We start from the raw sequence: 13,374 nt of genomic DNA on the forward strand, positions 1-13,374 counted from the left end.
ACCTGCCCTGGGAGTGTTTGATGGGACAGTGTAGAGGGAGCTTTACTCTGTATCTAACCCGTGCTGTACCTGCCCTGGGAGTATTTGATGGGACAGTGTAGAGGGAGCTTTACTCTGTATTTAACCCGTGCTGTACCTGCCCCGGGAGTGTTTGATGGGACAATGTAGAGGGAGCTTTACTCTGTATCTAACCCGTGCTGTACCTGCCCTGGGAGCGTTTGATGGGACAGTGTAGAGGGAGCTTTACTCTGTATCTAACCTGTGCTGTACCTGCCCTGGGAGTGTTTGATGGGACAGTGTAGAGGGAGCTTTACTCTGTATCTAACCTGTGCTGTACCTGCCCAGGGAGTGTTTGATGGGGACAGTGTAGAGGGGGCTTTACTCTGCATCTAACCTGTGCTGTACCCTGCCCTGGGAGTGTTTGATGGGACAGTGTAGAGGGAGCTTTACTCTGTATCTAACCCGTGCTGTACCTGCCCTGGGAGTGTTTGATGGGACAGTGTAGAGGGAGCTTTACTCTGTATTTAACCCATGCTGTACCTGCCCTGGGAGTGTTTGATGGGACAGTGTAGAGGGAGCTTTACTCTGTATCTAACCCGTGCTGTACCTGCCCTGGGAGCGTTTGATGGGACAGTGTAGAGGGAGCTTTACTCTGTATCTAACCTGTGCTGTACCTGCCCAGGGAGTGTTTGATGGGGACAGTGTAGAGGGGGCTTTACTCTGCATCTAACCTGTGCTGTACCCTGCCCTGGGAGTGTTTGATGGGACAGTGTAGAAGGAGCTTTACTCTGTATCTAACCCGTGCTGTACCTGCCCTGGGAGTGTTTGATATTGATACAGGCTGCCAAAAATGTGTAAGAGTCTGTATCACTAACATACCTCATCTTGATCAGCAGAAAACTCACTGAAAACAAAATAAAACAAATGTTTTCAGTGTGCGAATAAAGTGATGTTAAAGTGGATCCTTGAGCTTATTTGTAAACATCAGTACTTGTAAGCTGCAAGCTTTTAACCATCTACTGTTATACTGGCTTTAGTCTGATTGATCAGATGCAATGAGGCTTGTTTGTCCTCCTCCTTAGTGTCCACCAACCTGCCCGTCATGATCTGGATCTTCGGAGGCGGCTTCCTGGCAGGAGCGGGACAGGGAGCCAACTTCTTGAACAACTACCTGTATGATGGGCTGGAGATCGCGTCCCGCGGCAAAGTGGTGGTCGTGACCTTCGGCTATCGAGTTGGCCCACTGGGTTTCCTGAGCACAGGAGATGCCAATGCACCAGGTTAGTGTCAAGTCCCGTTCACCCATCAGATCCCTCCGCTCACTGACTGGCTCCCGGACTGGCAACTCCTCAATTTTTTTAATTCTCATCCTCGTTTTCAAGTCCCTCCATGGCCTCGCCCCTCCCTATCTCTGTAACCTCCTCCAGTCCTACGACCTTCTGAGGTCTCTGCGCGCTTCCAATTTTGGCCTTTTGAGCATCCGCGATTTTCATCGCTCCACCATTGTCGGTCATGCCTTCAGCTGCCGAGGCCCTAAGCTCTGGAATTCCCTCCCTAAACCTCTCCACCTCTCTCTCCTCCTTTAAGCTGATCCATAAATCCTACCTCTTTGACCAAGCTTTTGGTCACCTGTCCTAATATCTCCTAATATCGTGGGAAGACTGAGATTCTGAAATAAAAATCCGATAGCAGGTTGGTCAACATCTGAAGAGGTTCATGTTTCAGGTGGGACCACTCGCCAGAACTCCCAGCTGCTAACCAGTAGTCCATCGTCCTCACCAGAAGGGTGGAGAAGATGAGTAAATGGGCCAAACCTTCCTGGGAAGAGTTCATAAGAACATAAGAAGTAGGAGCAGGAGTCGGCCATTTAATGAGATCATGGTTGATCTGATCTTGGGCTCAGCTCCATTTCCCTGCCCGCTCCCCATAACCCTTCACTCCCTTATTGTTCAAAACTCTGTCTATCTACACCTTAAATATATTTAATGACCCAGCCTCCACAGCTCTCTGGGGCAGAGAATTCCACAGATTTACGACCCTCTGAGAGAAGAAATTCCTCATCTCAGTTCTAAAAGGGCGACCCTTTATTCTGAAACTATGCCCCCCTAGCTCTAGATTTCCCCATGAGGGGAAACATCTTCACTGCATCTACCTTGTCGGGCCCCCATGTTCATGACACACGCCATTATTAATGAGCAAATCGACCAGCAAGTTCAGGGGATTAACCAAATTAGTAACAATACTGCGGAAGAGGAATTCCTAGAGTGTATACGGGATGGTTTCCTGGACCAATATGTCGAGGAACCAACTAGAGATCAGGCCCTCTTAGACTGGGTATTATGTAATGAGAAAGGATTAATTAGCAATCTTGTGTGAGGCCCCTTGAGGAGAAGCGATCATAATATGATAGAATTCTTCATTAAGATGGAGAGTGAAGTACAGTAGTTGATTCAGAGACTTGGGTACTGAATTTAAATAAAGGAAACTACAATGGTATGAAGCGCGAGCTGGCTAGGATGGATTGGGGAATGTTACTTAAAGGGTTGATGGTGAATAGGCAATGGCAAACATTTAAAGGTCGCATGGGTGAACTACAGAATTTGTTCATCCCTGTTTGGCATAAAAATAAAACAAAAAAGGTGACTCAACATTGGCTAACAAGGGAAATTAGGGATAGCATAAGATCCAAGGAGAGGGCATATAAATGGGCCAGAAAAAGCAGCAAACCTGAGGATTGGGAGCAGTTTAGGATTCAGCAAAGGAGGACAAAGGGATTAATTAAGAGGGGGAAAATAGAGTATGAGAGTAAGCTTGCAGGGAACATAAAAACTGACTGTATAAGCTTCTATAGATATGTGAAGAGAAAAAGATTGGTGAAGTCAAGCGTAGGTCCTTTGCAGTCAGAATCAGGGGAATTTATAATGGGGAACAAAGACATGGAAGACCAATTTAATACATACTTTGGTTCTGTCTTCACAAAGGAGGATACAAATAAACTCCCAGAGGTGTTGGGGAACATAGGGTCTAATGAGAAGGAGGAACTGAATGAAATCAGTATTTGTAGGGAAATGGTGTTAGGGAAATTGATGGAATTGAAGGCCGATAAATCCCCAGGGCCTGATAATCTACATCCTAGGGTACTTAAGGAAGTGGCCCTAGAAATAGTAGATGCATTGCTGGTCATCTTCCAAAATTCTATAGACTCTGGAACAGTTCCCATGGATTGGAGGGTAGCTAATGTAACCCCACTATTTAAAAAAGGTGGTAGAGAAAAAACAGGGAATTATAGACCAGTAAGCCTGACATCGGTAGTGGGGAAAATGCTAGAGTCCATTATAAAAGATGTAATAGCAGAGCACTTGGAAAACAGTGACAGGATCGGACAAAGTCAACATGGATTTACAAAAGGTAAATCATGCTTGACTAATCTACTGGAATTTTTTGAGGATGTAACTGGTAGAATAGATAAGGGAGAACCAGTGGATGTGGTGTATTTGGACTTTCGGAAGGCTTTCGATAAGGTCCCGCATAAGAGACTAGCGTGCAAAGTTAAAGCACATGGGATTGGGGGTAAGGTACTGACTTCGATAGAAAACTGGTTGGCAGACAGGAAGCAAAGAGTTGGAATAAACGGGTCTTTTTCTGAGTGGAAGGCAGTGACTAGTGGGGTACCGCAGGGATCAGTGCTAGGACCCCAGCTATTCACAATATATATTAATGATCTAGACAAGGGAACTAGATGTAATATCTCCCAAGTTTGCAGACGACACAAAGCTGGGTGGGCTTGTGTGCTGTGAGGAGGATGCAGAGAAACTACAGTACGATTTGGACAGGTTGGGCGATTGGAGTATAATGTGGATAAATGTGAGGTTATCCACTCTGGTGGCAAAAACAGGAAGGCAGATTATTATCTGAACGGGAAAAGGGGAAGTGCAATGAAACCTGGGTGTCCTTGTGCACCAGTTGCTGAAGGTAAGCATGCAGGTGCAGCAGGCGGTTAAGAAGGCAAATGGTATGCTGGCCTTCATAGCGAGAGGTTTCGAGTACAGAGCAAGGATGTTTTGTTGTTGCAGTTGTACAGGGCCTTGGTGAGACCACACCTTGAGTATTGTGTGCAGTTTTGGTCGCCTTATCTAAGGAAGGATGTTCTTGCCATGGAGGGAGTGCAGCGAAGATTCACCTTCCTGATACCTGGGATGGCAGGAATGATGTATGAAGAGAGATTGGGTCGATTAGGCTTATATTCGCTAGAGTTTAGAAGAATGAGAGGGGATCTCATTGAAACTTATAAAATTCTAACAGGACTAGGCAGACTAGATGCAGGAAGGATGTTCCCGATGGCGGAGGAGTCCAGAACCAGGGGTCACAGTCTAAGGATAAGGGGTAAGCCATTTAGGACTGAGGTGAGGAGGAATTTCTTCACCCAGAGAGTGGTGAACCTGTGGAATTCTCTACCACAGAAGACAGTTGAGGCCAATTCATTAAATATATTTAAGAAGGAGTTAGATATATTTCTTAAGGCTAAAGGGATCAAGGGATATGGGGAGAAAGCAGGGACCGGGTACTGAATTTGGATGATCAGCCATGATCTCATTAAATGGCGGAGCAGGCTCGAGGGGCCGAATGGCCTACTCCTGCTCCTATCTTCTATGTTTCTATGTTAAGAGATACGCCGTGAGTTGCGAATCTCCAGAGCTTGCTGGTCGATTTGCGTCGCTCCGCCGACTGCTTTGCACAAACGGCATCTCCCCCTCAGCCTCCCCGTTATTTTTAAGAACTCGCTGGATTTCCACATTAATTGTTCTTTAAACTCGTCGCAGAAAGTTAGGGCTGATAATTAAGAGCGCAAGTAACCTTTTAACTACTTGATAATGGTTAATGCAGTGCCAATCAACCTCTCCGGCCTAGAAAGGGAACAATTTAAACTGTGGGGTCTCATTCCTTCAGGTAATGAATTCTTCTGAGAGATTTTAAAAATTTTAAATTTTGCATTTTTGCACTTTTGCTTACTTTTCATTTCTGTCTAATTTTTCTCTCTTTCTTAATCCAATCTTTCTTTCCCTCTCTTTATTTCTCTTTCTGGACCTGTTTTGACTCTAATTCACCCTATTTCCTTCTCCGTCGTTCCTCTGTTTCTTTCTCAATCATGGGTTGAGGAGATATACTGTTTGGTCCCGTCATTCAATGAAGCCCAAGATGCCCTGTGGCCCTCCCAACGCTGTTATCAGCTCACACTTCCAGCAAGTTACAGCGCAAAAAACATTTCAAACTGAAGGGTGCGGGAAAAAGTCTAACTAACGGGGCACGTTGCGAGATGCCCCACTCTAGCAAGGTTTGGCCCATTATCTCACCCTGGTTAGGACCACCTGCCAGTTATTGGTTTTGACATTTTGTGTCGAATGAAGTTCATGTTTTCTCAAAATATTTCTTTCTCTTGAATGAGGATTGTTTTTTGAGGGTGAGACTCCCTTTTATATTAAGAAATGTCCTTTCTTTAGCCTTGCCGGAGTCTCAGCTTGCCTCAATAGGCAGCGCACTCGCCTCGGAATCAGTAACTCATGGGTTCAAGCCCCACTCCAGGGATTTAATCTAGGCTGAATTTTTCTAAGTCTCTTGTGAGTCACCTTGTTGAATGCCTTCTGAATATCCATATTCCCTACATTCTCTTTATCACTTCTTCAAAAAACTACTTTTTTCGAACAAAGGTTGCCTTTAACGAATCTGTGCTATCTGATTAACCTGTGCATTTCTAAATGCTCACTGATCTTATCTCGAATTATGGATTCTAAGAGTTTCCGCACAACTGACATTATACTAATAGGTCTATAGTTAGCCAGTTTATCCTTCTCCCTTCTTGAATAAAGGTATTACACTCTGTGCCATACTGTGTTCTGTTATACTGTGCCCTCTGCGCCATCTTCTTTCTTAGGCAGTCCCTCGGAACCGAGGACGACTTGCTTCCACATTAAAAATGAGTTTGCAGGTGACAGATTAGTCCAATGCGGGACCTACAGTCTCTGTCACAGGTGGGGCAGACGGTGGTTGAAGGGGCGGGTGGCTGGGGTGCTTGGGTTGACTTGCGCTGCCTGCACTTGGCTTCGGCTTGCTCCAGGCTAAGAGACTCGAGGTGTTCGGCACCTTCCTGGATGCTTCTCCTCCACTTTGTGCGGTCTTCTGCCAGGGATTCCCAGGTGTCGGTGGGGATGTTACACTTTTTCAAGGAGGCTTTGAGGGTGTCCTTGAAGCGTTTCCTCTGCCCACCTGGGGCTCTCTTGCCGTGCCGGAGCTCCGAGTAGAGCGCTTGTTTTGGGAGTCTCGTATTGGGCATGCGGACAATGTGACCCGTCCATCGGAGCTGATTGAGCGTGGTCAAAGCTTCGATGCTGGGGATGTTGGCCTGAGCAAGAACACTGACGTTGGTGCACCTATCCTGCTGTGCCCTCTGCGCCATACTGTGCCCTCTGCGCTATACTGTGCCATACTGTGCTCTCTGTGCCATACTGTACTCTGTGCCATACTGCAGTCTTTCTGTGTGCCCTGTTGTTTATCAGTGCTGTTTGTTGTTGATAAACAGGTAACCAAGCTTTGTGGGACCAGCACATGGCCATTAGTTGGGTGAAGAGAAATATCGCTGCGTTTGGTGGGGACCCAAATAAAATCACCCTCTTTGGAGAGTCAGCAGGAGGTGCTAGTGTCTCCCTTCAGGTAACTCGAGTATGACGTTATGACGTTGATGGGTGGTGTGGTGGATTGGAGATTCAGTCGCGATCTGGACTGAGTTAGCTGGCCTGAGGTGGAGCAGCAGTGAGGCTGTTACAATTAGCCTCAGTGACGCTAGGCTAGAGAGGCGAAATAATATCAGCCAGGATTGCTATTCCTCATCATTATCCCTGCAGAAAGTGGTGACAGGATCAAGCTTGACTGTGACAGTTCGCACAGTCGAATTGCCAGCTGGCACTCACTGCTAAGGTTCAAAATTAATGGCTAATTCAGCAAGGTATTAGAGGACAACTTTTTAAAAATTTGTTCACGGGATGTAGGCGTTGCTGGCAAGGCCAGCATTTATTGCCCACCCTCAAGAAGATGGTGGTGAGCCACCTTCTTGAACCGCTGCAGTCCATGTGTTGAAGGTATAAAGCAAGAAAGTAGCTCTACAGATGCCTGAAGGCCCAGGTCCAACAAAAAACTCGTGACATAAAGAACAGATGGTGGGTGGAGAAAGCACAGGAGATCCAGCAGTTAGCCGACAACCACAACGTGCGTGGATTCTTTAGCGCAGTCAAGACCATCTACGGCCCAAGCACCCAAGGCCCTTCCCCACTGCGGGCCAAGAACGGAGAGATACTCATCAAGGACAGAGTAGCAGTCAGTGCCCGCTGGAAGGAGCACTTCGAAGATCTCCTTAACCATGACTCTGTCTTCGACACAAGTGTCCTCAACTCCATCCCACAGCATGCTACCCGCCACCATCTCAGCATAACCCCAGCCCGGCATGAGGTTGAAAAGGCCATCTGACAACTGAAGAACAACAACCTCAGGAGCAGATGGAATCCCCGCCGAGGCACTAAAGCATGGCGGAGAAGCACTACAGGTACGAATTCATGAACTCATTTCTCTTATCTGGAAGGAGGAGAGCATGCTAGGGGATCTCAGAGATGCCGTAATTGTGACCATCTTCAAGAAAGGTGACAAGTTCGATTGCGGTAATTATAGAGGAGTTTCCCTGCTATCTGCCACAGGGAAAGTCATCGCAAGAATCCTCCTCAATCGCCTTCTCTGGCCGAAGAGCTCCTCCCAGAGTCGCAATGTGGATTCTGCCCACTAAGGGGCACAATGGACATGATCTTCACCGCACGTCAGTTACAAGAGAAATGCAGGGAACAACACCAACCACTGTACATGGCCTTCTTTGATCTCGCAAAGGCCTTCGACACTCAACCGTGAGGGATTATGGAGTGTCCTCCTCAAATTCGGCTGCCCTCAAAAGTTTGTCACTATCCTCAGCCTGCTTCACGATGACATGCAAGCCGTGATCCTGACCAACGGTTCCACCACAGACCCAATTCATGTACAAACCGGGGTCAAGCAAGGCTGTGTCATTGCACCAACGCTCTTCTCGATCTTCCTTGCTGCAATGCTCCATCTCACCCTCAGTAAGCTCCCCACTGGAGTGGAGCTAATTTACAGAACAGGAAACTGTTCTACCTCCGTCGCCTCCAGTCCAGATCCAAGGTCGTCCCATCCTCTGTCGTCGAATTACAGTATGCAGACGATGCTTGCGTCTGCGCTCACTCGGAGGTCGAACTCCAAACCATCGTCAACACCTTCACCGAAGTGTAAGAGAGCACAGGCCTTACACTAAACATCCGTAAGACAAAGGTCCTCTACCAACCTGCTCCCGCCACACAGTGCTGCCCCCCTGATTATCAAAATCCACGACAAGGCCTTGGACAACGTGGACCACTTTCCATACCTCGGGAGCCTACTGTCAACAAGGGCAGACATCGACGACAAAGTCCAACACCGCCTTCAGTGTGCCAGTGCAGCCTTCGGTCGCCTGAGGAAGAGAGTGTTTGAAGACCAGGACCTCAAACCCGGCACTAAGCTCATGGACTACAGGGAAGCAGTGATACCCGCCCTGCTGTATGCCTCAGAGACATGGACCATGTACAGCAGGCACCTCAAAGCACTGGAGAGGTACCACCAACGCTGCCTCCGCAAGATCCTGCAAATCCATTGGCAGGATAGGCGCACCAACGTCAGTGTTCTTGCTCAGGCCAACATCCCCAGCATCGAAGCTTTGACCATGCTCAATCAGCTCCAATGGACGGGTCACATTGTCCGCATGCCCGATACGAGACTCCCAAAACAAGCGCTCTACTCGGAGCTCCGGCACGGCAAGAGAGCCCCAGGTGGGCAGAGGAAACACTTCAAGGACACCCTCAAAGCCGCCTTGAAAAAATGTAATATCCCCACCGACACCTGGGAATCCCTGGCCCAAGACCGCACAAAGTGGAGAAGAAGCATCCGGGAAGGCGCTGAACACCTCGAGTCTCTTCGCCGGGAGCAAGCGGAAGCCGAGTGCAGGCAGTGCAAGGAGCGCACGTCAACCCAAGCACCCCACCCACCCGCCCCTTCAACCACCGTCTGCCCCACCTGTGACAGAGACTGTAGGTCCCGCACTGGACTCATCAGTCACCTGCAAACTCATTTTTAATGTGGAAGCAAGTCATCCTCAGTTCCGAGGGACTGCCTAAGTAGACGAAGAAGAACTCCCACAGTGCCTCTAGACTGACACTCCAGTACAGTATTGAGGGAGTGCTGCTCTGTCAGAGGTGCCATCTTTCAGATGAGACGTTAAACCGAGGCCTTGTCTGCTCTCTCGGGTGGGTGTAAAAAATCCCATGGCTACTATTTCAAAAAGAGCAGGGCAGTTCTCCCTGGTGTCCTGGCCAATATTTATCCCTCGTTTCCTACAACAGTGACTACACTTCACAGAATCACAGAATCCCCACAGTGCAGATAGAGGCCATTTCGGCCCATCGAGCCTGCACCGACACATATCCCACCCTATCCCCGTAACCCCACGTATTTAATCCCCTAACACTAAGGGTCAATTTATCATAGCCAAATCAACCTAACCCGCACATCTTTGGACTGTGGGAGGAAACCGGAGCACCCGGAGGAAACCCACGCAGACACAGGGAGAATGTGCAAACTCCACACAGACAGTCACCCGAGGCCAGATTTGAACCCGGGTCCCTGGCGCTGTGAGGCAACAGTGCTAACCACTATGCCAGTACTTCAGAAGTACTTTAGCAAAATACTGCAGATGTTGGAAATCCGAAATAACAACAGAAAATGCTGGAAAAACTCAGCAAGTTTTGAAGAAGGGTCAAACCCGAAACGTCAACTCAAATTTCTCTCCACGGATGTTGCCTGACTTGCTGAGTTTTTCCAGCATTTTCTGTTGTTACTTCAGAAGTACTTCTTTAGAAGTGAATCGATATTGGACGTCCTGAGGTCGTGAAAGGTGCTGTATAAATGCAAGTCTTTCTTTGTTTCAGAGAGGCTTTGACATCGGGCAAAAACACCTTAAGAACAATAGATGCCCCTCCCCCCACAATGGCCCAATGTGTTAATGCACTGACTGAGCCTTACAGAGCAGGGGAGTTCTCCCCAGTGTGCTGGGGCCAATATTTATCCCTCAATCAACATCACTAAAAAACAGATTATCTGGTCATTATCACATTGTTGTTGTGGGAGCTTAGCTGCTGCGTTTCCTACATTACAACCGTGACTACACTTCAAAAGTACTTCATTGACTGTAAAGTGCTTTTTGGGCATCCTGAAGTTGTGAAAGGCGCTGTACAAATGCAAGTCTTTTTTCATCTAAGCCATTGTACTATGTTAGGGGTGCTTAATGTGGATCCTGAGTACAGATCGCAAAGATGAGCTCCAATCTCTCTCCCCCCACCCCCCCCCCCATTAAAAAAAAATCTTCAATAAATGTATCCTACAAGTCAAACCTATTTAGATCTTTCTGATAATGTCTCCGCTTTCTTTCACAGACGTTGTCACCATACAATAAAGGACTAATAAAGCGAGCGATTTCACAGAGTGGAGTAGCTACTTGTGGCTGGGCAATTCAGAAGAACCCACTGCACTGGGCACAGCAGGTCAGTGCAGCTGCAGGAACAAGAGATGCTACCCAATAAATTCTCCTTCAGAAGTTAAGAGTTGAGTCAATGCTAAATTGATTAGTATATTCAAGACAGAGATCGATAGATTTTTGGACACTAAGGGACTCGCGGGATATGGGGATCAGGCGGGAAGGTGGAGCTGAGGTAGAAGATCAGCCATGATCTTATTGAATGGCAGGGCAGGCTCAAAGGACCGAATGGCCTACTCCTGCTTCTATTTCTTATGTTCTTATGATCCAGGCTGAGTTGGATTGGGCAGGGCCAGCATTCAGTATCGATTAGGCACGTTACAGCCTTCTGGACTCAACATAGAGTTCAACAATTTCAGATCATAACCCCGGCCCCTATCATATATATATTTTTTATCCACACTTTTCTTCTGTTCTTCTCTCCCACATGGCAGCTGTCTTCCATTCTGCCAGCGCAATTTACACTTCATCTAGAGCCATCCTTTGTTTCTTAACCTGTCCTATTACCATCTCCTTTTGCCTTGAATATCTCTTAATGTCTCTCAATATCTCTTAATCTCTCCTGCCTTCTATTCTATCACAGGCCTTCCCTTTTGTTCTTTCATCCCCTCCCCCATTTCCCAGCCACTACACTTGCTTAAAGATCTCTTCCATTTCCTGCTTTTTTCCATGTTCTGACGAAAGGTCATCGACCTGAAACATTAACTCTGTTTCTCTCTTCATAGATGCTGCCTGACCTGCTGAGTTTCTCCAGCATTTTCTGTTTTTATTTCGAATTATCTGATTTACTTATTGTGGTGAAAGATGCTATTGCTCCAAAACACACAGGTACAACATGGGCTCCACAGGGTGATTCTCGATCCAGGCTGGTCTGGGGTGAGGGTGGGTGCTTGGTTCAGAGGCTAGGGAATTCATAATGAGAAAGAGCATGTCAAGGTGGAGTCACCCCAGGGCTGTTCTTGCACATCTGGGGAGCAGTTTGCCTCTCTGGCCTTTCAAGCAACAGATGGTGTCTGGCAAGGGGCAGGTCCACAGAAGGAGGAAGCTGACATAAAACTAGGGAGGGTGTTTGGGGCGGGGGGGGCACAGTAAATGTCTCAGTCCTGGATTCAAACTCGGCCCACACTGATGGGACGGCAGACACCAGTCTCTCTATGGCCATAAAGATTGTTGGCACAGAAGTGCCCAATATCTCGGAAGTGCCAATACCACGGAAGTTCTCAATACCACGGAAATGTCCATAACTTGACACAAAGTGGCAATCTCGCGCAATCTCCAGGGTGGTTGATGCAGGAAATGTAAACTAATCACAGTCGTCCGCAGGGAATGCTCTTCTGAGTTTGGGTCTAAGGTACATTCTGGGAGAATAAGTCGAGAGTGCTTGACCTGGGTCTTCTTGATGAGGGCACTGGTTGCCAAAAGTGAGGAAGTGTTAATAGAAGTAATACTCATTGTGTATGAAAATACTAATTCCTGATCTGGTATCTTTCAGCTTGCTCAGAAGGTTGGCTGTCCAAGAGATGACCCTGCTGCCATGGTGGCCTGTCTGAAGATCACAGACCCCAAAGCTGTCACTCTGGCTATTCCCTTGAAGCTTATAAACTTGGAAAGTAAGATACATGAATGGATTATGTGAATGTTCCTGTTCTGTTTGAGGACATTTGACCATATTTCCACAGAAAAGATGGGGAAAAGTGCTACATTTAAATTTTGGGGTCTTCAAAGCAAAATGTGTTCACCAAGTTCATAAAGAATAGCATTGAAATGAAAGGTGGTTAAGCTAGGAATGGGCTGGGTATTGAAGTTGCTTCTCCCAAGACTGAGAACAATAAGTAATTCACTAGCCTGCCTCAGTAATTGATAAATACCTTGCGCCCATTGTATTAGGAGGTCTCTGGTCCTGGGCACTCAACTGGAGTTGTCTGGCATAGGTCATAGAAACATAGAAGATAGGAGCAGGAGTAGGCCATTCGGCCCCTCAAGCCTGCTCCGCCATTCAGTGAGATCATGGCTGATCATCCAAACTCAGTACCCTGTCGCTGCTTTCTCCCCATATCCCTTGATCCCTTTAGTCTTAAGAAATATATCTAACTCCTTCTTGAATATATTTAATGAATTGGCCTCCACTGCCTTTTGTGGCAGAGAATTCCACAGGTTCACCACTCTCTGGGTGAAGAAATTCCTCCTCATCTCAGTCCTAAATGGCTTACCACTTATCTTTAGACAGTGACCCCTGGTTCTGGACTCCCCTGCCATTGGGAACATCTTTCCTGTACCTAGTCTGTCTAGTCCTGTTAGAATGTTATAAGTTTCAATGAGATCCCCTCTAATTCTTCTAAACTCCAGCGAATATAAGCCCAATCGAACCAATCTCTCCTCATACGTCATTCCTGCCATCCCAGGTATCAGCCTGGTGAATCTTCGCTGCACTCCCTCCATGGCAAGAACATCCTTCCTGAGATAAGGCGACCAAAACTGCACACAATACTCAAGGTGTGTTCTCACCAAGGCCCAGTACAACTGCAGCAAGACATCCTTGCTCCTGTACTCGAATCCAATCGCTATGAAGCCCAACACACCATTTGCCTTCTTAACCGCCTGCTGCACCTGCAACGGTGGTGTAGTGGTAATGTCACTGGGCTAGTAATCCAGTAGACCTGGACTAATGATCCAGAGACACGAGTTCAAATCCCACCGTGGCA

The 13,374-nt window shown here is 47.3% G+C and overlaps 1 protein-coding gene across 2 annotated transcripts in view; it reads left to right on the forward strand.

Annotated features, from left to right (window-relative positions):
• LOC147101590 (bile salt-activated lipase-like) overlaps positions 1–13,374 on the forward strand; it is a 45,417-nt gene that overhangs the window by 12,893 nt on the left and 19,150 nt on the right. For both annotated transcript variants that reach the window (XM_085965264.1, XM_085965265.1), the window contains exons 4-7: positions 1,083–1,280; positions 6,575–6,705; positions 10,572–10,679; positions 12,165–12,282. In XM_085965264.1, coding sequence (XP_085821390.1) covers positions 1,083–1,280; positions 6,575–6,705; positions 10,572–10,679; positions 12,165–12,282 — 555 coding nt within the window. The remainder of the gene's footprint in view (positions 1–1,082; positions 1,281–6,574; positions 6,706–10,571; positions 10,680–12,164; positions 12,283–13,374) is intronic.

This window comes from Somniosus microcephalus, chromosome 23, assembly GCF_052327205.1.
Source record: "Somniosus microcephalus isolate GS21.2 chromosome 23, FLI_Smic_1.0, whole genome shotgun sequence".
NCBI classification, from domain to species: domain Eukaryota; kingdom Metazoa; phylum Chordata; class Chondrichthyes; order Squaliformes; family Somniosidae; genus Somniosus; species Somniosus microcephalus.